We start from the raw sequence: 24,243 nt of genomic DNA, 5'->3' as shown, positions 1-24,243 counted from the left end.
TCTAGGCAATTCAGACATAGGAGATCTGTATCTAAAATCTGCTCAATGTCTTGCACGTGTCTCTGTAACAATGGGAATATAAGAACGGAGAAGTTACAGCATCATACCTAGAGATGCCTGGAAGATGGGAGATCAGAAATGGCTAACCAAGTTCACATTTTGCTGCATTCTGAAGCCTTCTATTTAGACAAAAATGCTTGTATGACTGTGAATAAAAAATTCCTGCTGTACAGTTGAACAAGACATTAAAACCTTAGAAATAAAAGCAGCCTGATGCTTACACTGACCCTTCAACTTAGCAGTATTTTAAAGCAGTAGATGACTGAGTGTTGGAAGTGCCTGACCTCAGAGCAATATGTGTAAACAGCAGTCATAGGATATTATACCTTACTCATGCATTCCCAAAATACTTTACTCAGGACTGTTAACACCCCTACGGGAGACAGAGAATTCTTAGTTTATCAACAATGATGACTGATAATATAGCTAACTTCCCAGGTGTGTCATGGAGAGTGCACTAGAGATCACTGTTCCCAGTCCCATGCCTAACACCAGTTGGGTTGATAAATACCATGCAAGTACACTTTTTCAGTTACATGGGACTCACAGACAGCTAAAATCACACTTTAGGGCTAAGAAGAAAGACTCTAAACAGAGGTAAATATAGTATGATTAGTAAGATACGTGAGACAGCCCCATGGATGAGGAATTTTGTTCTCTCTGTAGTCTCTGCTTTCCTTTCAGGCTCCACACTCAGTATATTAACCACACCTCAAAGAGAATGATTTGGTCCTTATGTGTCTGTGTGTATAATGTATGTTAAGAAAAGCATATTTACATAGGAAAGAAAGTATTAATTTCTTCTCTCAGTAAAGAAACTGTGATTAAAAAAAAAAAAAAAAAAAGCAAGAAAACAATCTATAAATCTTTTTCATTTAAAGTAATTTTCCCTGCTAGGAACTGGGTAAATGGCCAAAAACTGCAAGTATAATCATTTTGTTTCACATGCATGAACTAGTATATGGGACAGCTAAATGCCAACTAGTATCACCGTCATGCCTATGAAGTTCAAAAACAGCATTTTATTATTCTTATAACCCATTTGCGGGTGGGAATTTTAATTCTGAAAGCAAAAGTGGCCTGTCAAAAATATTCCGTTACAAGAAATCTTAAAAGAAAAAAGACAGGAAATGTTCTTCCCTATTGCTCATTTTAAAAACAACATCAACAAAAAAAGACGATGTTGCAGAAGATAAGAAAAATTATGCATGAGAAGAGATCCATACAAACTTTTAGCAAGGCTTCTACCCCGTTGTTTTCATTTATATTTAAGATACAAAGACATTTTAATTAAATTAGCATTTATATAGAGAGTTCTCAACTTAATTGAACATTTAAGAAATACCCAGCATACAAAATGATCTCTCTTAAATTACTAAAATAACTGGATAAGATTTCAGGGCGTGTACCTTTCATTTCATGGATAATTCATTGGACTATCTTGGCAACCATATGCATCTTTTATTCACTAAGGATTCACAAGAACATAAAAAAGCAGCAGTTTAGCTGCAGTGAAGGCTCTTTGCTTTCTTAAAAAGCAACTTCCATGCCATGTGTGACACATTAGCTTCCCACTGTAACTCCCAGCTGGGGATCCCAATCAAGCTGAAAGCAGAACATTAGCTCACTGACACACCAGTCATTGTTCTCATAGCTTCAGATTGTCATGGCTTGGCCTGGGATAGTTTTCTTTACATAGGCTTTTATGACGTTGCGTTTTGGACTTTTGATGAAACTAGCGATGGCACACCTATACTTTAGTTACAGAATCACAGAATGGTCTGGATTGGAAGGGACCTCAAGGGTCATGAAGCTCCAACCCCCTGACACAGGCAGGGTCACCAACCTCCCCATTTAATACTAGACCAGGTTGCCCAGGGCCCCATCCAACCTGGCCTTGAACACATTCAGGGACGGAGCATCCACAGCCTCTCTGGGCAGCCTATTCCAGACCTCACCGCTCTCATAGTAAAGAACTTCCCTCTGACATCCAACCTAAATCTCCCCTCCTTCAACCAAAAGCCATTTCCCCTTGTCCTGTTATCTCCCTTTCAAAGAGTTGATTCCCCTCCTGTTTGTAGGCTCCCTTTAGGTATTGAAATTCTGCAATGAGGTCACCCCGCAGCCTTTTTTTCTCCAGGCTGAACAAGCCCAGCTCCCTCAGCCTGTCTTCGTTGGAGAGGTGCTCCAGTCCCTTGATCATCTTTGTGGCTCTGCTCTGGACCCTTTCCAACAGCTCTCTGTTTTTGTTGTACTGGGGGCTCCAGACCTGAACACAGTGCTCCAGATGGGGCCTCACAAGAACAGAGTAGAGAGGGACAATCACCTCCCTGTTCCTGCTGGCCACCCCTCTTTTGATGAAGCCCAGGATACCATTTACTTTCTGAGATGCAAGAGCACAATGCTTACTCATGTTAAGTTTTTCATCCAGTTACATAGAGCCAAGCATATTTCAACTTCTCCTACTGTCCTGCCAGCAAGAGGCTGGGAGCACTAGGAGCTGGGAGCAACAGGACAGCTGGCCCAGACTGGCCACAGAGATGTCCCATACCATGAGGTGCTGAACAATAACACTGAGAGGGAAATAAGAAGGGAGAGACGTCTGGAGCTCTGGAAAGTCTGGAGCATTTGTCTTTCCAAGATAGCATTACACATGATGAGCCCTAATTTCCTATAAGCAGCAGAATGCCTGCCTACTGATGGGAAGCAGTCAATGAATTCCTTGTTTTGCTTTGCTGCACGTGCAGTTTTTGCTTTACCCAGCAAACTGTCTTCATCTCAACCCACACGTTCATGCAATTTTACCTTCCTGTCCGATACCACCTGGGGAGGGTGAGCAAGTGGCTGCACGGCACTGAGCTCTGGCTGGCTTAAATCACAGCTGTGATTTGTGACAACATTTGAGTTTGTGACAATGAAGATCGCATTTTATCCAATGGTTCAATCACACCTGTGATTAAATAACTCAGACATTTGTAGCATCCTGACCCCTCAACAAATCTGTCAGCACAAATGCTGTAAAAAGCAATTTAGGCATCACATTGAATGGCAATCGCCCTGGAAAGGATGTCCGTAAAAAAACCTGCAAAATACAGCTTCCAATCATCTATATTAGAGGAGGATCTGACCTAGATGTTCCTGGCTCCTAGTGCCAGACCACAGTAGACAGCATCCTTCTGTACCTACTGATATAGATATACTTCATAGCTAAGCCACAGCTGAGACCATCATGAGTTCGATGAGGAACTGGTTCATCCAGCCACTGCTTCACACACAATGTGTGGAAACCTCACACAGTGTTGAGGTTAATCCATGCATCATTTTCTTATTTTCAGAGTATCTGGGTAATCATGACAGAAATAAATTTCTTGTGCGTATTACTTCCCCAGGAGGTGGCCAGAGGCTTTTCTTTTTTACATGATTAAGGGCATTCAGATTACATGCATTTGCCCATAGCTCAGAATCTCATTTTCTTCTTTCCTTAAAGTGAGTTACCATTTGATTGTTTTATGCTCATGTAACACACTGGACCTAGATTTTTAGACGTTGATGATCCACATTCGATGTACAGCACCTACATTTATATGCTGCATTCACCCGCAAAGCTTTACTTCTGCGATGAACATTACATATCCAATAAATCATTTTAAACTCATCAATGGATAATCCATTGGACTGTGTGAGAGATTCTGTATTGATTATGATATCAGTTGTTATACATCCAAATTAAAACTAAATCAAGCTCACTGGTCAAAACACAACACTTTGAATTGGCAATGCCAAGTGCTAGCAATGACAGTACATGAAAACAAAGTCTGAAATGAAAAGAAAAGCAGAGAACTGGAGAGTCTGCCCCTTCCAAATCTCCTAGAAACTTGCTTTCTATTTCTGAGGATACAACTAGTAAGGCATGAACTTACTGAGAAAATGTGACCTGTTTTACCCTAACCAGAATTTAATACATATGATAACATGGTGAAAATTGCGAGACTGCAAAGTAAATGCTCTGCATGGTCTTTGGCTGTCTGCAAAAGAAAACACAGAGACAGTGCAACACTGATTGAGAATTAAGACAGAATGGCTCAACATGGCAATACATCCCCACTTCTTGAAAAGGGTTATCTATAAACATTAGACATACGCCAGTAAATTTTAAGTACTATATCTTCTTTGCATGTATTTAACTCCTTGACAATTATGCAATATAGCCCAGAACATTTGGATTGATGTCTCTGCTGAAATCAAAGGCAAGAAACATTTTATATATCGCTAAGTGACTGCCCAAGAATATTTAATGGGTTCTGATGAACAAATAGCAAAGGTATTTCTAAGATAATGGAAGAAGCTTCCCTCCAGCTGTGTTTATTAGCAAATATATCACTATAAAATCTTAATCCATTCTATAAGAAAATAAGCAAAAGAGATACAATAATAGCAAGAAGAATAGCTTTGTTATATGAAGATCTAAGAATACCTTTATTTCAAAATTGGATTAGATGCATGACAGATTATGCCATACAGCAAAAAATGTCTGTGCCATTAATCAAGAAATCTAAAATTTGATGAAATGTGTGTGTGCAGAAGGGTCATTTCATAAGCACATTTAAGTGAATATGATGTAATAAATTGAGCCTATGGACATGTGCTGAATAAATATTTATGATAGCAGTAAACGTGCCAGCAGTATTTATTATTTCAGAATTTTCTCCATGACAGGGTAATGATTTTTTTCCTTCCAATTACAATTCAACATTACATCTTTATTTTTAGTTTTTCTACTGCACATATGCTCTGAACATATACTGTATGGAAAAAAATACATTTTTAAAATGCCATAACGAAATCCAACACTTCAAGCCACTCTGCAAACCTGGAGTCCAAAGGAATGCGCCTCCACACCAGAGAACATAAATTGACCTACTGCCTCAAGAAAGCTACTAAAATACCTCAGCAGGAGAAAGTCTCAATCAGCTAAGAGTAAAGAGTCCCTCATTTCTTGTCTGTTCTTGCTACCATTGAAAAAAATGAAAATTACAAAGATGCTAAAGAAACAAATGTGATTCAAGTTTTATGCCTAATAAGCCTTGCTCCGAGGGATTAAGTGGACTTCACTGACACACAGGTTTTGTAGGGGATGCATTCCACACACACACCTGCTTTTATGCATGCTGTTAGAAGGTGCTCATTGTCCACTGGACTCACAGGAAAATCCAGATTTTCGGACACAGTCCTCAATCCCACCCTCTCATATATTTTCCCTGAAGCCTCTCCTCTCTCTACAGAGATCCTTCCTGCCAATGCAATGTGAAAGAGGATTTCAATACAGGAGAAACAGCTTATTAATTTTACACAGCTCTTGAGCTATTTTGAAATCTACCCTGGAGAGTACTGTCAGCAGTAGAGAACAATTATTTCCTCAGCTTTCTTGTCTTTTTCTATGCAATCCATCTGCTTAGTTAGCACAATGGGCGCACAACCTCTGACTGACATTTCGAAACAGCATAATCCAAACAAATAATGTTACAGATCATAGCATATGGTAAGAAAAGAAATAAAGCACAAACAATATGAAGCATCATTAAAACAACAAAAGAAGCACCAGAGAATTATGAAAGTTACTGCTGACCTTCCCTCTGTGTTTCTTGGCTCTTCACATCTATTGGCATTACATTACATAAATCCCACAGATTCGAAACACACTGGGAAGCATTGTCCCAGTCATTCTCACAAATCATGGCTCATGAAAACACTCTGATGAACTGCTAATTATTCTAATAGTCCTAAAGTAATACAGGAAAGTAACTAATCCTTTCAAACATGGCTAGACATGCTTTCACCAAAGGCTATGCTCACTCCACTCACATTTGTTTAAGGAGCAGAAAGAAAATCTCTAGTCTACCGACTCCAGCATTCAAACATCCAGAGCAACTATATATACAGGATACATTTAAATGGCAAGCAGTATCTGTAAAACAAAATGACATGATGTGAATTCACCAGTTCAAATCTACAATGCATTATGACTGCCCTTCTCACTTAATAGACGTCACATACCGTAAGCAATTGGAATTTCAAGACAAGTAGTGAACAATATTTAAGGGAACTGCCCCCCATATGGCCCCAAAAATGTAAGCAGTGACGGAGAATTTGGAAGGGTTTGACTGACATGAAAAGACAGGCAAGCCTCATCTGGGAAGGCATGGGAGCTCTAAGCTTAGTGCACCAGAATATGCAAAGATTGGTACTTTATGTCTTTCCTGTATGTACAGTAATTGCAGCAGCTCCACAAAAATCAAACCAAATAACTGAGAAAGCATTCCCTATAACAAACAGTCAAATAAATAAAACAGATAATCACTGGAAAAATATTTATTTCTGTTTTTTTGTTTTCGTTTGTTTGTTTGGTTGGTTGGTTTTGGTTTTGTTTTTTTTTAGATTTATGCTCTGCCTGCTTGATCCATTTTTCTGTTCTTTCCCTTGCCTAGTTCCTTACATCTCACTTCCCCCCTCTGCCTCTGAATCGGTTCCATTAGTCCTACAAACTGACCACTGAAGTTAGAAAGAATAGCATGAAGGAAGGAAAAACAGCATTTGTTCAGTAATCAGTACATTGTTTTAATGGCACCATGCTTTAGCATTAGCACAATATAATAGAAAGAAACAACACTATGGAACTACAACACAATAGAAAGAAACAACAACATGGAACTCAACAAGCCTTCGTTCAATTCCTCTCCCCAGTCCAAGCTGCTGTGTGACTAGTGATTAGAGCCTTGTCACATTTGGGTAGATAAATCTAGGCGCTCCAGAAAAAAAGCTGGATGGCTATTCATTAACAAGCACAAGCAAGGGCTGAACAGAAAAGCCCTTAACCTCTGCCGACTTGGTTCTTGTTTGACACATAGCTGTGGGAAAAGCATCAGCCAATGAATTGCTTATGAAGGGATGAGTGAGTCATGGCATACGCTGAGCCAGCATGGAGCCTGCTTTAAGCTATGCCAACTGACAACACAGTGTTACACACGCTGGCCATGCCCCAGATAAGTCTCTTATATCATGGGCAGGCGCGCAAGAGACACACAGGGAGTTTTCAGGCGGCCAATCTGACCATTACTTGATATCTTTGAATCATTCAAGAGGGAACACAAATGTAGCTCATTTAGCGCGCCTTAGCTTCTCTCTGCAAAACAGGAATTACCATTGCAGACAAGCTGTTGTTAAGCTCTGCTGCAGCATCCCATACTCTGCAGGACATGGGCTCACGTAGCCACTGTTCTGATGCTGCAGGGTTATTTCAGGAACACTCAACTGCTTAGAACACTCAACTCCTGCTTAGACATGAAATTTAAATTAAGTATGATTGAGAAATAATGATTCCCCATTCCCCCCATTTTCCTCTTTTCTTAATGATATTTTGGCAATTAATTGACACCTACAGAAGACAAAACTAACATCATATACTATTTGCATATGTAAACGTACTCCTACATCACATACAATTCTTTTTCAGTTTTTTTTCCCAATTCAAACTATTTGGAAAATGGAAAACAAAGCGAGGTGAGTGATTATCAAATAACCAGCAGAGAAGAACTTAAAGACTTTGAAGAAACAAAATATTCACAAATTCCTGACATCAATTTACTCACACTCTACCAGCTTGGGATGAGCCCTTCCCACTCCTGCAGCAGTGACCTTGTGATGAAATGGTGACATATGTCCCTAGCCCAAGGGCCAGTCAAACCTACTTGAAACACTGACTACACAGAAACCTTCTTCAAGGCTAAGGCATAATTCCCCCATCCAGTGAATTTTATATTACAAGTACAATGAGCAAAGGATCTGAACGTTCTCGAGTCGAGTCACTTGCAATTTTTATCAGCGCTAGTAACTGCCCCCATACCTCAAATGCCCACATCTACAGATATCTGACAGGTGTATCATGTTTTTTTTAACACATTTAATTACTTGCCTTTGCTGACCTCAGGTTCTTTATTTTTTTAGGTTGGATACTTATGTCTAATCCGCATTTTCATTTAGCTAACTACACAACTTATGAAATCATAACCAACTGCAAACTGAAATTTAAGTGTCCAAGCTAGATATTTACAGTCTGCAATTGCTCTCAAAGGACCAGCAACTCCTCTTATCTGCATGCTTAACTACAGTGCTTAACAATGTATTGTGCATCAACCCATTCAAGCATTTCACAAAAAGTGTTTGTTATTGCTGCAAAATATTACTATTCTTTCTCTATGAACTTCTCCCTCTAAATGCAATACAGTACATTTTACTATATTCCTGTCAGACATCAGCCAAAGCTGTCACGTGCTGAGTGATGAAGGCAGAGTTTACAAGCTAATGTAAGAAGATTTCTACTAAAGTTAAAAATTACCATTACCAAAAAAAAAAAGTTCTGACTTCAATATTAGATGAAAGCCTGGTTTTCTCTCAGAAGAAGGCAACACAGATGAAATGAGTGTTTGACCTACATACCCTCATACACAGCACCTTATAACCAACAATCTGTAACAACAGCATGTTGTGTGTGTTTCTAAACCACGTTACTAGAAAAAAGTCATCTAATTGAAAGGACATGCAGTGGGAATTCACACACCTGAAACTGTATAAAGCGAAATTTCCAAGCAATAAAGCAATGGTAGATTTCTCTTTCACTCTCTTTGTCTACATAATGTTTTCTTTAACCTTGCTTGATTTAACATTTTATTTTCAAAGATGAAGATTCGCAGCATTCCTAATTTTACAGAATTCTCAGCAGCGGTATTTAAGAGCTTCTCCAGATGCCGAGGTTGGGGTATATGCCTCAGGTGGACATAAAACCCATGGCAAAGCAAAATGCAAGCACAAACTACTCTGAGAAAAGGATGGGAGGAAGAACGAGCCCTAGATAAGAGCTGCAGTGTGCTCTGACCAACTGAGGCACCAAGATTTTAGGATGCATCCATTTAGACACAGCCAAAGGAGCTAATCTCACATCTGTTATTTTGTCACAATTCCTAAACCCTTCTCTGTGGGCACTGAATATCCAAACCCAAAATAACAGTATGATTTAATTCATGCTCATATGTTTTCCGTAAATGTGGCAATTCATTACATCCACTGAAAGCTCACTCATAACTCTTGTCATGTGAAATAAAGTGAACACATCCTCTAGCAGCATTAAACCAATTTTAAAAATGCATGTGTTTGCATAATTATATTCAGTATTTCATCCAGGGCTTAAAATACCATTTTTGGTGGTGGATGACCACATCAGAAGCACAGTGTGTATAACAGACACCAGATTTGACAGAGGCACAAGAGATCAGGTCATACAGTGGAAATTATGTGCTAGACCTCTGTGAGAACCAGTCAGGACAAGGCCCACAGTCAGAAACAGTATTTTATTTGGCCCTTAATTCTTTCTTCTCATTTCCATTGGTCACTGTTGAGAAGCCAAGTCCATGACCATTTCTCCTCACTTCGTTTTCACTTGCCTCTCAGGGCTCTCTAGAGCTGAATGACGAAGTCAGCCAGCTCCAGAGACTCAGCAAGGCAAACATGGATTAAGACTACACCTGACGTCTCTTCAGGGTAGATATGATTTCTTTGATTTTTTTTTTTTTCCAGTTTCTCCAAGTCTAGTCATTCTCTGCTCTTCATTTTAGAACTGTAGATGAGCAGAAGCGATGAGGTAAACAATGCCCACAGTTGCAGATATGCAGGTGTAAAAGAAAACAACTGGAATGTAATTAACTTGCTTTAGATATACGTTGGCCTTTTTTCTTTTTTTGTCTTGGTTTTTCTTAGAAGAAGTTGTGTGGCTAAAGAAAGAGCTAACACTTATGTCATTTCTGAGTAGGTGTCTAAGCGCACCTCCCACTAAGATCCCAAAACAGAATGATCTTGGCAAATCTTTAATTGCTAAGTCCTCAATGTTTCCATGTTTGAGCAGCAAGCCCTCTAGGAAAACACACATTTATGTATTTAAATGGAAAATACATCATTGTGCCATTTAAAGTTGAAATATGTGAAATAAAGAGTATGCACATTCCACACCTCAGTAGGGAGAACCTGTCTCAACTTCAACTCTTGTCTTGCCTGCTGAGATTCAAGATCACAGATGCCACACATGCACTGTATCAGTACATTTTTCCTTACTCTGTCTAGAGTGCACAAGCCAATCACACCAGTCATCCAGGCTATTTGGCCAATTTAGTGCTTATGAAAATACAGAACTGCAGTTTTCTGCGGTGATTCACTGATGATAGGTCCATAGCAGAGACAGTGACTGCTCCTATGCATGGCATTTTCCTACCAGCTTATCCCAGCTTCACAGCTGCTTTACTTCTCTTTCTCAGTTTATTTTAACAGGCTTATTTTTCCCTGTAAACTAAGGAGGGAGAAAATAACTGATTATGATGTTCTGACCAATTACATTTATGGTTAATTAATACTGTCACTGAGTGTTTTTCAACAATTCCAATTTTTACAGACATTTTTTGTTTTTCATCTTAACACTACAGATCATTTTCTCATTAAAAGAAAATGTGATATATGTGCATGTAGTGCACAGCTTGAACACAAACGTATATATAAAACTATGAGAAAGAGGAAGGCAGATCACTTTGTCTGCCATCCATATTGCTATTAGGAAAGAAAAAGAAATGTCTGAATGATAAATAGATGGCCTCTCTTCTTTATGTCAGTTGCTTCTAACTTTACAGAGCTGTGTCGTTATTTATAATACACTTCTTTCATCAAATCAGATTGTTTCATTCCACTTATAATCACAGCTACATTCACAAGTCAACTTATTATCACAGCAAGATCTATCAGCTCTGCCTACACTGTATTTACAAACTTGAATGGAAGTTGTTAGCTTAGAAAAACATTGCTACAGATCCTGTGGCAGACCTGAGGACATTAAACTTAATAACAAGGAGATAAATTAACTGATATTGGAAAAAGAGAGGAAGGAGGTCAGAAATGTCATGTTGGTTGTCTGAAGAGGTTATGGGCTATTGCAAGCTTTGACCTAGGAAAAGACAGCAAAATGGGCTCCAATAAACTGACCTACGGGTTCTGTTGAAAATAGAATGATCAAGCATCCTATGGTTAGACACTGTAATGATCCTCTGTGTGAGAAAACTGACAAGATATTATGAATTCAGAATTGCTTGTCCTTAGTCATGCTGGGCACTGAGTTCAGACAGTTAGAGTTCAGTCTAGAGAGTTGTCCTCAGATTGAAATGAAGAGACAGAAATCTCCCTTCAAGCCAAGAAAACTTCTAGCTATCAGTGAAAATCCATCTTTGAAAATTAGAAACAGTGGGAAGTACACTCTATTGAATGCTAAATTAATTTCTTCTGATAACTTATTTCAAACAGTATTTGATTAAAAGACAATGAAACATGCTTAAATCTGGAAAAACATGGTTACCACAGGCTGTGGCAAAAGTGGCATTACTGATAAGTGACAACAGTGTTGTTATTTGTTTAGCTCTCGTAAAGGCACCCCAGTCAATCAATAGCTCTGCATGTACGAAGGCAGCAGGGCTTGTATAAAGATGCTTATCAGAAATCCATGAGCAGCATTCCACTTTTGATTATAGTGCTCCAGACTGTCTGCAATACTGCTCAAGACTGTATGCCTCTTTGACAAGCCATACTGACAGAAATAATAATATAGAAACCACACTTCCTATTTTGCATATCTAACTGCACTGCCAATTAACCACTATGCTGACTGAAATTGCTTTGTTATTCATTTTATTCCAACTGATGTTAATACTTCGGCAGCTGATGAGGATAATAACTGATAGGGGTATATTGGAAATTTTGAAAGGAGATATAAAATTTATGTAATTTAAAGATGTGGAGAAAGCTGCTATGCTTTACAGTCTTAAAATATGGAAATGCCTCAGTTATGTATAAGAAGTATTCAGAGTAGGAGAACCAGGAGGTATTTGGAAACTCGTGAATGAAAAGAAGATATAAAATAAGAAGCTTGTGATATAGAAGCACATTTTAAAGAAGAAAAAAAACCCAAAACATTAACAGAAAGATCTCTTTTTAAAAAGCAATTAAAACACAATGATGAGACTTTTTCACTTCTACCTCTAATACTACATTGTGCAACAATGCTTGAACATCTGGAAACATTTACATTTGGTGTCTTAATCAAAACATAACCCTTTTCTGCAACATGATAAGCATATTCTAACTGGGAAATGACATTTCATTTACACTCATCCTTAAAATATTTGTTTTATTATAATTACAGGCAGACCTAGCAATTCCAGTCTATGAAAAAAAAATAAAAAGGCTATAAAAAGATATTTTCCTGTTAGTAAGTCTTTCCTTACCATTTTCTTACACAGATAAAATGCTACCTATACTTCCTAGGCAGATTTTTCAAAGTTGCTTTGATTGTGTTCTTCATTAGAGTAGCACAAATGACTTTACTGCAGTGTTGCAATTTTGACTCTGCTATTCTTACTGAAAGCTCCTGGGGAGTTCAATGAGCATCTTCACTGAACAAGGGCTGCCTGATCCAGCTCACAATCTGACATGTCAGTAAGGCTGGGCTGGTGACTGTTACAGAAGTGTCTCTAAGTGGACACAGTTTGGATGTATGTAGTGCACACCAACTTCAGCAGTAGTGACAAAGCAGAGAGTGGAAGAAAGCAGCTTAGCTGAGAAGTGGGAGGTCTGTGTGCTTATTCTTGCTTTCTCATCAGGTTCTGGGTAGAAAACACTTAGTGAGGATATGTGCAATGGTAACACACAATTCCTGTGCTCAGCATCAGCTGTCACCTCTGAAACCCCACAGCTAACTCTTTTTCCCTAAGCCCGCATTTTCTACAAACCCTTCCTCCTGCTCAGGAACTTTGCTGTTGAAACATTTCTTCACTTCCTCTGCTCAGCTGCTTAAAATCTTTCCACCACAAAGGTCCCAAATGCATCCCAGCACCAAACTCCTACTTTATTAACAACTGCCCCCAGTACGTTATCCCTTCCACTTTGGACTCCCCCCACTCCTCCTAAGCCAGTGGCCTACATCTTGGCCATAGATCTCACTATGTCAGACCTGGTGTGGCCCCATGTTAACCCAGGCCCTTTGATGCACCGCCCCTATGCATATAATTCATCTGTAGCTGTTCTGCTGTGAGCACACAGATCCTATTCCCTCCTCATTTTTGCCTTTTCTTTCCAAGCACAAGCACAAATCGACATGCACATTTCATTAGTCACCTCCTGGCTCCTGCTCTGGCAAATATATATATAAATATATATAAAAATAAATAGAATCAACTTACATTCATCAGAAAACCACCTGCACAACAACCTGATACACAGAGAGAAGAAACAGCCAGAATAAATGGCCATTCATACTTGTCATTTGGTGACTGAACAAGGAGTTGGGGGACAACAAAAGGCCCAACTGACTAGAGACCAAAGAGGCATTTGCAGGAAGGAAGGTGAATGAGGATGATGCCAGCCACCTGTACAGCTAAATACTTAAACGTTTTTCTTCATTCAACGTGCAATTTTCACTCCACATAAGCTACAACAAAAGCAATAACCTTCCTCTTAAACAAAGCAAGGAGACAGGAACATAGGTCACCAAATGCCCTGTGTGCTGCAGGTGAGAACTGAGCAGCCCAGGACTTACATTTGTCAATGTTATTCTTTTTCTTACTTCTCTGCATTTCTCTGCATATTGCCACAACACAGAGAGAGTCATTTTCCTATTTATTCCTATGCTTTAACTCTTGATTCCTTCAGCCATCTGTCACCTTTCCAAGTTTAATGAGAGTCAGAAGGCTAAGCAAAATAACCAAAAAAAACCAGCAGCAAAAAAAAAAACCTACTTGAAAGATGTTTAATTTTTACTTTTAAATATTAAAAAAAATTATGTGGTGAACTACTTTTTATGTAACAGGATGAGCTAATTGCTTGGTTAGTATCCTGTTTGTCTCTCTGAGGCACAACACTGACAGCTAAAACCACATGAGTTCATGCTACTAAGCAAATCCCCAGCAAATTTACCTGAAGAGAGTGTTAGCAGCAAGATTGTGGTTTGGTTTGTCAAAAGAAGTGGCAAAAATCCAGCCACACCAGGCTTCTGGCTTTGCTTATACTATTAGCTAGAAGAGGGTTGGCTGAAGGAAAGTGGAAAGAATAGAAAAGCAAAGCAAAGCTGAGCAGATGGGGGTGGCAGTGCTAGCTGGTGCCAGGGGTAGAGGAGGAAGGTGTGGATGTCTGAGCACTGTGGTGACATTTGTTGAATGGCTGGGAAAAGTGATCGTTTCTCCTTCTTTCAACACCTCCGACTCATAACATTAGAGTGTGATGTTTTCAGGGGATTGACTAATTGACCTACCCTAGAAGACCTTTTCAACCTGTAATAGGTACCATGCTGCAGAAAACTGGCAAAGCAACAAAAAGGCAGGCAGGAGGTCACGGCAAAGACTGCAACCTTTATGTGCATTCGTGTTAGACTGGAATGGAAAAACTTCAAACTGAATGAAGCTAATGCTGAATGGAGCTCATGCTGAAGCCAGGGGTGCTGAAGGATACAAGTCAGGATACAAGCTCATGCTAAACCTGCATGGGCTGAGACTCTGCAGAAGTGCCCTCTGATGTCAGGGTGAGGAATAAGCAGCCCTTCACTCAGTGCTCTCCGACTGATGCTCAGAAATGTGGCGATGGACTCCACAGGAGCTGCATCCAACCCTGCTCAGCCATAAAGACAAATGTTCCTGCCAAGCTCATAGAAGAAAACGGGAACACCTCTCTTTAGAATTAATAATGGAAGGAATTAGATGTTTTAAAATGCCACCCAATTGTAGAGCTTCTGATAAGCACGGAAAATCAAGGACACTTAGAATTATCAGGTAAAGGCTCCGAAATACCTTCTTATGACATGTAACATCTTTCATTTTGTAAAATCAGCTACTTAACTTCTGGAGAGGCTCCTGGGCTTCCCTATGAAGTCCCTACATGTCAGCTCCACCACTTCATCTTTCATTTCCCTTAACAAGACTCATTTCCTCCAAGAGTTGCCTTTCTGCACCATTATCCTTTGACTAGGTCAAGGTAACGTTTTTAAAAATTGGCAGAAGGTAGGAATTTAAAATACATTCCACAGAATTATGGCTGGTACTTATATGATTACGTTTCTTTTCCCCTTATTGTTTTAGCCTCCCCTCAAATTACCAGCAAGCCACAAAATGATATCCCCAGATGTACAGAACTCCAAAAAACAGCAAGTATATATGTGTTTGTGCACACATACATCTCTAATTTTCCTCTTTAAGAACATCCAGTACAAAGCATGCAGCATTCTCAGTCTTGTGCTGCCTGAACACACTACAGCGGAGAGTGGTGGCCTGAATTTCTGTCCCTCTCTCTTTTGGATTAGCCCAGCCACCTAACTTCTTTTTTAATTAACAAGATGCTCCCAAAGAGTCATTTCTGTACATTCTGCCTCTTTGGCAGTTTACCACTGAGGGGTCTTTGGCACACAAAAGAAATATTCAGGTGAACAATGCAATCACATCTTCCAACGTTGGCACTGTTAATCACTGGGGAAAAAAAAAAACAAAAAAAAACACCAACCCAACCCATTGAATCCTAACTACTTCGTGCCCACAACTGGGTCACCTCGCCCAGAGATGCAAAGGTTAAGCAGGAGATCCGGTTTTCACTTTGCAAATCTTGTAAATGACATCGCATGATCGTGCAAATGAAGCAAGGCGAGAAGAGAAAATGAAGAGGAATGAAGCTGTATAACCTAATCAGAAGCCAACACGGGTTTTTCTTTATCTTTTTTTCCCCTCCCTCGGAGACAAAGGGAGGCTTTGGTTTTAAATCCCTAAAACACAGTCTGGTGCTTAGCTTTCTTTTAAAGCAACGCTGAGCATACTCATGTCTGTTTCACATACATTTATGTATAGGTTCGTCTAAGTAGATATGCAAAAAGAAAAACTGTAACAGCGCTGTTTAAAGGACACCGAAGCAGCTTCCCATCACTTCAGAAACTAAGTGTCATAGCACTGTAATTCTTGAGCATTTACACCATAAAGGAATTTTTTTTTTTTTTTTTAATCTCCGTCCCTCTCCGGACCACGACAGCGGGCAATGAACAGCTTATTTCTCGATCCCCTGCATAATTAGCTGACCTCTGCCTTAGTTCATCGACTTTCCACCAAGGTAACGAATGGGAAGGACTCGATCCTCGCAGCGCTTTCAGCGGCGCACGGACTCCCTCCCCGCCCCTCGCTCCCCGCCGGGTCCCTGAGCGCCCGGCCCTGCCCTGCCCTGCCCCTCTCCTCAGGACACAGCCCCGCCCGCCCCGCTCGTCTGGCACCCCCGGCTCGGGCGGGGGGCACCGGGGGGCGAGGGCCGGGGCTCTCCTGGCTAGGGGCAGCGGCTGCGGATGCCCCGCGGCGGAGAGGGTCCGGGGGAGCAGCGTGGGGACACCGCGGTCCCCGGGGGAAGTCCCAGCGCCGGCTCCTCGACGGGAGCAGCGGGACGGGCACGGCCCGGGCGCCCACCCCGCCCCACAAGAAACCGAGCGGCGTGTCCGAACCCACCGTGTCCGCCTCGCAAGGAAGCCGGTGACCTGTAGATAGCGATAGGCACTGAATGATGTTTGCTGCTGCCGTGGAAATGGTGAATGTGGTGAGCGCCCAGGCTGGAGGCTCCCCACGCCACCCCAAGGAGGCCGCTGAGCGTGAGCGGGACTATCCAGAGCAGCGCCAGGCGGCCCCCAGCGCTGCCGCCGCTGCCGCCGGCGGGGCCCGGCTCGGGGCTGCCCCTGAGCAACCCCCCCATCCTCGGTGCGCGGCGGCCTCGGGGGGAGCGGCAGCCGCGGCGAAGGAGGCAAACTTTGGGCGGGAGCGCTCGCACACACGCAGCCGGGGCCGTCGGCTCACGGCACCAGGCGAGCCATCTCTTCCCTGTGGGAAAGCTGCCGGGGATCCTTTTCTCCTGGTCTTCTTCTACCCAAAACAATCCGAGACATAGTCAGAGGCGGAGAATCCAGGCAGGTGAGAGCCTTGGCAAAGAGGTGGAAGAGAGGAATAGCCCCGCGCTCAGGCAATCGCTAGTTTCAGCTTTCCCGGGGCCGCCGCTCATTAACAACACTCCACAGTTGCAAAGGTTTACGAGAGCGCCAAGCGTTCCCCCATCCTCAGAAATCCGCGGGGTAACCAACGGTGCCACATTTCTGCTCAGGAAGAAAAAAGGGGATGCCACTCCATCAGCCGGCGCTGGGAAAGCGGAGAAAAATCAAACTGCTGCTCTTCCTTCCATTCATCTCCGAACTGCTGAGCCCCTCGGAGCGGCGTGCACACGCACACCCGCTCTCACACACACGCACACTCGCACCCAGACAATGAGCGGGCTGCTCCGGCAAGCTCGGCTCTCTGACTACTGACAGTAATACCCGAGGACGTTTTCAGGGAGAATAGTGCACCCTTATGAAAGAAGCTGGAAAAAAAAAAAAAAAAAAAAAAAAAAAAAAAAAAAAAAAAAAAAAAAAAAAAAAAAAAAAAAAAGAAATAACCACGCTCGCGAAGAGCAGGGCTATGCAAATCTGCAGTCTCCAAACAGCAAATCACTGAAGCCTGGATGCAATGCAGAGGACGAGCCTATGTTAAGGAGGGAGGCTGAGTTCAGCTCCCACACAATCGCGCTCCGCTCCGGAGCTGCCAGAAGGCGGCTCGGGCACAACACGGGCGGACGGCCGCCCCGCAGAACGAGGAAAGCTCCCCTGTGGCAACGTCTCAAAAGCCCGCTTTCTTCTCAGAAAGAACGATTTCGGGTCTTTAAATTGACCTAAACTTCACCCATCAGACGGTACCTCTGTCTTTTCGAGCAGCGGCTTTGATTCTCCGCTAATGACACACATGGCGCCTAACAAAGAGTTTCGGCTCGGGGGGGGGGGGGGGGGGGGGGGTGGAGGGAGGGGAGGTTGTAGTGTTTTGGTTTATTTTATTTCATTTCCCTGCCTTACTGCCGCCCGCCGCCACCAACCGGGTTAGGAAACGTCCCCATTGTCGATCCCCCCCCATCCCACCCCACCCCCGGCTGCGGGGCTCGCCGCCGCCTCGCCCCCACCGCAGCGGGAGGGGCCGCCTCAGCCCCCGCCGCCGTGCGGGGCGATATCGCGCGGAGCAGCGCAGCCCCTGCAGTACCGCACCTGGGCACAACAGGGTGTGAGAGCCACACGCTGCCGCTCCCAGCCTCCCGTAATCCCGTGCCATGCCTTCGGCGGCATGAGATCATGGGTGCGGATGCGTGAAAGGGAGAGGGCGAGGGGTGGGTGTGAAAATGCCTTTTCTCTTTCTTTCTTTATACCCCTCGCATTCATTTCAAACGCAAAACCGCTGCTGTTTGCTGAGGTACTTTCTAATTTGCGCGGATGCGACCTGAAGTTGCAACCCTTACTCAGCCGCTGTAGGAGAGGAAAAGCTTTTCATCCTGCTCTGCTTAGCCCAGCAAGGGTCGTTCTCCTGGGGCGAGAGGAGAGCCCCAAAACCCCGAGCTGAGCCGAGAAAGCGGCTGCAGCCCCCACCCTGCCCCGAGGGGATGCAGATTTCCATCCCCAGGCTGGAAACATCGTCCGTCTGCAAGTAGAGCAGAGGTACTGGGGCAAATTGTAAAAACCCTTCATGCAACGATGGAAGCACTCCAGGGGAACAAACAAACGGATTAACCAACAGCCTTAGCACCCAAACCTTTCCCGGGCTTCGTGCAAGTGCACGTTCTGCCCCGCTAACCCAGTGCTGGCCTGCAAAACAGCAAGACAGTGCGTAAGAAACTCAGGGACTTCTCCCACCTGTGCTTTTGGGAAGCCTTTGTTCAAAAGAAATAAGAATCTCACATTTCCAACTTATCAGCCTGCAACTGCTGCGCACTGTCACCTCTCCAAAAAACAAACAAACAAAAAAACCCCACCAAAACAATCAACCAACCAACAGCAAAACCCCAGTAAAACAGTTCATGGTTTAAAAACAAAATCCAATACAATGAAATCTCTCAAATAATTCCTCGAAGAAACACAGCCTAGATTTGCCAGCTCCGCTAAAATTCAAGCCCCCAAAGTCTATCTATTGTTCCTGCAAGTAATGCACATTAGGAAACTTATCCATACATACCACTGTTTTCTTTGAATCTGACTCAGAAAACAAAATATTTCAGTCACCAGAACCAGGTTTTTGGTAAACTGTTGGCAAGTTGCTTTAGAAGCATGCAGTAGTTAACTGATTGTTCTTAATGATAGTAGACAGCCTACAATATTTTGAAAGACATACACTTTCCTGCAATAGGAAGCTGTACTGCCAGCCGTGTAACAGTACAGTTGGCACTGTGAATCTCAGCTGGCAAATCCTCCTCAGGCCATCTCCTGCTTGGCTCTTTTAAGGCCCCCATCATGAGCTCTGTTCTGCTACTGCTCAGTGGGAGTTTCCCTTTTGGCATCCAGGAAGGCAGGGCTTTGCTGTGTGGTTCCTGTTAGTTGTAGCCTTACAATGGATCTTTGTACAGAATCCTTCCAACCTAAGCTTAGCTTGTTGAACTAAAATCCAAGCTTTGGTGTGGACACAACCGCAGGTCTTCGTATTCTTTGTCTTATTAGGTACATTTGTTGCCTGAGTACCTTCATCTAAGTGTTTACTCAATGTGCCTCCTCCATCACGGTGGTATGAAGTATAAAGGTATAAAGTATTTAAATACCAAGGACAGATGAATAAAATGTTTACGTACTTCAGAAGTACTTCATTTAATATTTAATTGAAGATAAAAAGAGTGTTAAAGTGCTCACATTATTAAATGTATATTTACGCAGTGCATGCACGTAATTGCCACTAAGGTTTCTAGTTCAAATTTCGGCTTGGAGACTACTTAGAGCAGTTCTTTTTCTTTTTCATTAGATAGATGGTATATCTGGAAAAAAAAAATTCTCTAGAACAGCAGTGATACGCTGGCACAGGCTGCCCAGGGAGGTGGTAGAGTCACCATCCCTCAAGGTGCTCAGGAACCATGGAGACATGGCACTGAGGGACATGACAATGAAAATGGTAGGGATGGGTTAGCAGTTGGACACACTGATCTTAATGGTCTTTTCTGTGTGTTTCTGTAATTCCTTGATTTTTAGGTGTTACATGGTGTTAAATGCTATTTAGGGGCTTCTAAATTGGTGGATCATTTTGCTGCTGAGGACACAAAAGCCAATCTCCACAACCCTACTTAGGCATCTTATTTAGTTACTTGGTGAAAATGTGAATGGGGAGGCACAAGCCTAAGTAGGCATCTTTTTCTAGATCTGGCCATGTGCTCCTATATGTGCTAATTTTAATGTACTCTCTAATTTTAATGACACTTGGCATTTTCCTGGCTCTGCACTCTGAACCATGGAAATAAATGAGGAGACTATCCAAGTTTCAAGGAAGCGAAAGGTGATCTAATGCAGTACATGGGTAAGAAACGGGGAGAAAGAATTTGTGGAAAATACAGAAGAAGATGGATGATGGAAAAGATAACAGAAAGGGAAAAGGAAGTTGAAGAATTAAATGTGCATGAAAGCAAAAGAAGGATGGGAACAGAAAAGCAAAGGAAGGAAAAGTGAGGAAATAAAATCCTTTCTTGATTAGGGCTTTTTTTTTTTTTTTTTTTTTTTTTTTTTTTTTTTGTAACAAGCACTTCTTTCTAATTTGAAGCAAATCTTGGTGGTAAGATACTTCTGGTCTTTTCATGTTTTATTTAGAACTCTTAATTGGTAGCCTTAGCACTCAGAGTTAAGCTTTTTAATGAAAAGTAAAAGTTGAAAGCATCTGCAAGTAAACACTATGAAAACCAATGGTAAGCACAAATAATTTTCTTATTTAAAATACTTTCTTTTTTACCCCCTGCTGACATAAGAGTGAGTCTGAATCTCTGTTAGCTGAGGACTAGTTGAAGTTGAAATAATCTGACTGCAATTCCCAAGGGCACGGAATCGTGTATCCACCATGATCATATTGTGGTATCAGGCTGTGAAGGCCTCACCCAAAGAAGAAAGAAGAGGAACAGAAAGGCAGTAAGCAGAGTTTGGGTAAACAAATAAATGTCCTATTAGAGGCATAGCAAATAAGCTGTGACAATAAACTACAGTGATCACACGGTAGTTTTCGGCATTTTGGAAATGTGCCCAAACCTTAGCTCAGTGAAGCTAATTTAATGGAGTTGTTTTAACCCCATTTAACACTTACCCTATGCAGGTCACATGGATAGTAAATGTGACTTTTAATCAAGTTATCTCTACCAAGTGCTCTATTAATACCAGTAGCTGCCTAGGTTTATGAGCAAGAATGTCCTTAATTGTACAAAGGCATCTTTTCCTCGTTTCTTCTACTGAGCTATGCCATTATCCTATAAATGCCAAATGCTCCCAACTAAGACTTACAAAAACAAAACGACTACTTCCACGAGTATAATTTACATTATTTCACTGAATAAAATGGACTATTTCTTGCTGGTACAACTTTATGCGCCTACATCCCGATTCTTGTCAATATAGTTACATCAGTTAAGATAAACAACTTGGCAACACCAGCAAAGCTTCAGCGCAGACCGTGCCTTAGGCTGGCAGAAGTTGTCAGTTAAATTCAGGGCTACTTTAGGTTAAGTGCCTTCTTATACAAGCAGACTTCTTTGCCCATCTCTGTTCGCCAGAGATGAAACCCCACACTTTATACTGCAACTTCTGGGCATAAACTCCTGAGGTTCAAATATGTGTAGCAAATTTGGATAGAAAAAAGCTCTAGAAACATGTGTTTGTATTACAGAGAATGCTGTTCAATGAACATTTCCTGTGTTTTCCTACTGTAGCATTTCTCTGCTACTATGGATGGAATCACATTTCATTTCAAAACTTATGGAAACTGTGATTGCAATTAAGCAGGAAAGAATTTATGTTCTTATGTCTGACAGACAGTAAATTGGAGAAAATGTGCAAGCTATCAGGTTTAACCTATCAGCAGTTATTGCTATGAACTCTGATGACTTTCAGGACCTTTAGCCAGGATCTTCCAACACTACAGATGTCGCATTTTCCATTTAAAGTGTTATTTTTCCTCTTTTAAACTGGAGAAAGTGCTTATTTTAAGAGCCAATGAATTGCAAGATGCAGAACTCAGGCCTGTCACCAGAGAATAAGAATCACAGCCAGTTTGTGTCCTAAATCCACGTAATTTAGGGAAAGGGCAGGAACCCTTTACTTTGGAAAGGAAGCCAATACAGTTTATCATATGAACTACTTGCAGACTTGGAAAGTAAAAGCATAATTCTAGGAGAGAGATAGATGGAGTATTTGTGTAGTTATAAAATGCACAGAAAATCTAACGTTTGGTAGTAATCTAGCTTTTCTTTTTTTTTTTTTTTTTTTTTTGTAGATAAATTATATAATATAAAAAAAGTTGACAATGGAAATACTTAGTTTGCTTTCCTTGTAACATGGGTATTTTCTCTCTATGTATTGTAAAAAAATAAATCCCTCCACAGCTAATAAATCTTTCTGACCATAAATCTGTTCATCCAAATAGGCTTAAATCTTCATATTAAATGTTTCTTGACTCTGCATGAATAAAGAGAGCAATCATCTCTTTCTATTCCTTGTTGTCAAAAGCAAGCTGATTTTGTTTCTTCCTACCAAAACCACTCATAAGCCACATCCTTTCAGTTTAGAATAAAAGGGACTGGTTGGAGAGCATTTTTAACAAGGAGCTGACTCTGAAAGGAAGCTCCCTCTTGGTTTGAAATCACCCTGGTTGGTCCATCAGTCTGCAGGGCACTTTGCCAAGTCCATGCACTGTTCCTTGCATTAGCCCTGCTTTGACTTGCTGTCAGGAGGAAGGTTCATATTCCACCGGAGTTGTCTTTTGCTGGCTGCCAATGCTGTAATGCCATTCAATTTTGTGTTTTAATTTTTTTGTCTGAATTTGCACAAAGGGTGCTAACACTTTGGCTTGGTTCCCCTTTTCATTCCAATACAAAGCCATGGGAATTAAGGCCAAATCCACATGTATATACATGGAGACATTTAAGAAATTCATTGTCCTGTACAAAACAGGGCAGGTTATACTCATATTCTCTGCGGACTACTGCACTAGAACTTTATAGGCAATTAGACAGCTGCAGAACTTGCAGAAGCCTCTGATTTCTACCAGTGCTGCCACAGGAATTGGCATTGCATTGCTGCAGGACAGGGAGATCCTTGACTGCAGCTTAAATGCTACTAAATGGAAATCAGCAAGTGCTCTGGACAGGGACAAAAACCAAACAACCAAAGAAGAACAACAACAAAACCCACTCTAAAATAAGTTGCAAATTAGTCAACATGATGTTTGATGAGATCAGTGGTAGATGCCAATAACAGAACCCAGAGTGGCGCTGTTCTGCATCCAGTACAGCATACAAAGAATAAGTGAAACGTATTTGTTTATAAAGATCTCCATAAATAAGAGAAGTCTGTGTTTTTGGTTGTTGTGTAGCTCCTGTTATGATTTACATAACAGCTGGGATATTAAGTGCCACATCAGGACCAAGCTAAAACTAAATTCCAAGTGCGATGGCCCTAAGATGGGAAATTGAATTTGAAGAGCTTGCAATAGAAAGCTGATCATCTTCTCTTTGGTGGGAAGCCCACAGGTACAAGGGAGAGACCTAAATGATGGAATGACTAAAGCTAAGAACAGTCAGGAGACATGGTCTTATTAAAACACACCCAGAGGAGGGCCACAGGAATCATCACAGGGCTAGAGCATCTCTGTGAATAAAGGCTGAGAAAGTTGGGTTTGTTAGCCTGAAGAAGAGAAAGCTGAAGGGAGACCTCATTGTGGCCTTCCAGTACTTAAAGGGAGCCTCTAAATTGCACATTAGGAAGAAATTGTTTATTTGGAAGATGTTTAGATACTGAACCAACTTGCTCAGAGAAGCTGTGGATGCCATATCTGGAGGTTTTCAAGACCAGACTGGATGAGGCTTTAGTGGTAGGTGACCCTGCTAAAAGCAAGGGGCTGCAACTGGATGGTCTGTGAGATCCTTTCCAACTCATACATTCTTAAGCATATTTTCCTGATATGATTTCTAAGGTGCCTTCCAACCTGGTTCGTGATTATTTCCCCTATCCTTCTG

At 41.7% G+C, this 24,243-nt stretch overlaps 1 protein-coding gene across 29 annotated transcripts in view; it reads right to left on the bottom strand.

The window, feature by feature from the left end:
• Positions 1 to 24,243, bottom strand: part of NRXN1 (neurexin 1) — a 633,554-nt gene that overhangs the window by 239,283 nt on the left and 370,028 nt on the right. For 2 of the 29 annotated variants that reach the window (XM_048936811.1, XM_048936814.1), the window contains exon 1: positions 16,662 to 17,649. The exons of 25 other annotated variants lie outside the window; for them this stretch is intronic. In XM_048936811.1, the coding sequence (XP_048792768.1) occupies positions 16,662 to 16,902 (241 nt within the window). In that variant the 5' untranslated portion in view covers positions 16,903 to 17,649. Of the gene's footprint in view, positions 1 to 16,661; positions 17,651 to 24,243 lie in introns of those variants that run through there. 2 more of the 29 variants (XM_048936812.1, XM_048936813.1) reach the window with 2 other exon arrangements.

The sequence above is a fragment of the Lagopus muta genome, chromosome 2 (assembly GCF_023343835.1).
Source record: "Lagopus muta isolate bLagMut1 chromosome 2, bLagMut1 primary, whole genome shotgun sequence".
NCBI classification, from domain to species: domain Eukaryota; kingdom Metazoa; phylum Chordata; class Aves; order Galliformes; family Phasianidae; genus Lagopus; species Lagopus muta.
This window is presented reverse-complemented; position numbering and strand designations above follow the sequence as displayed.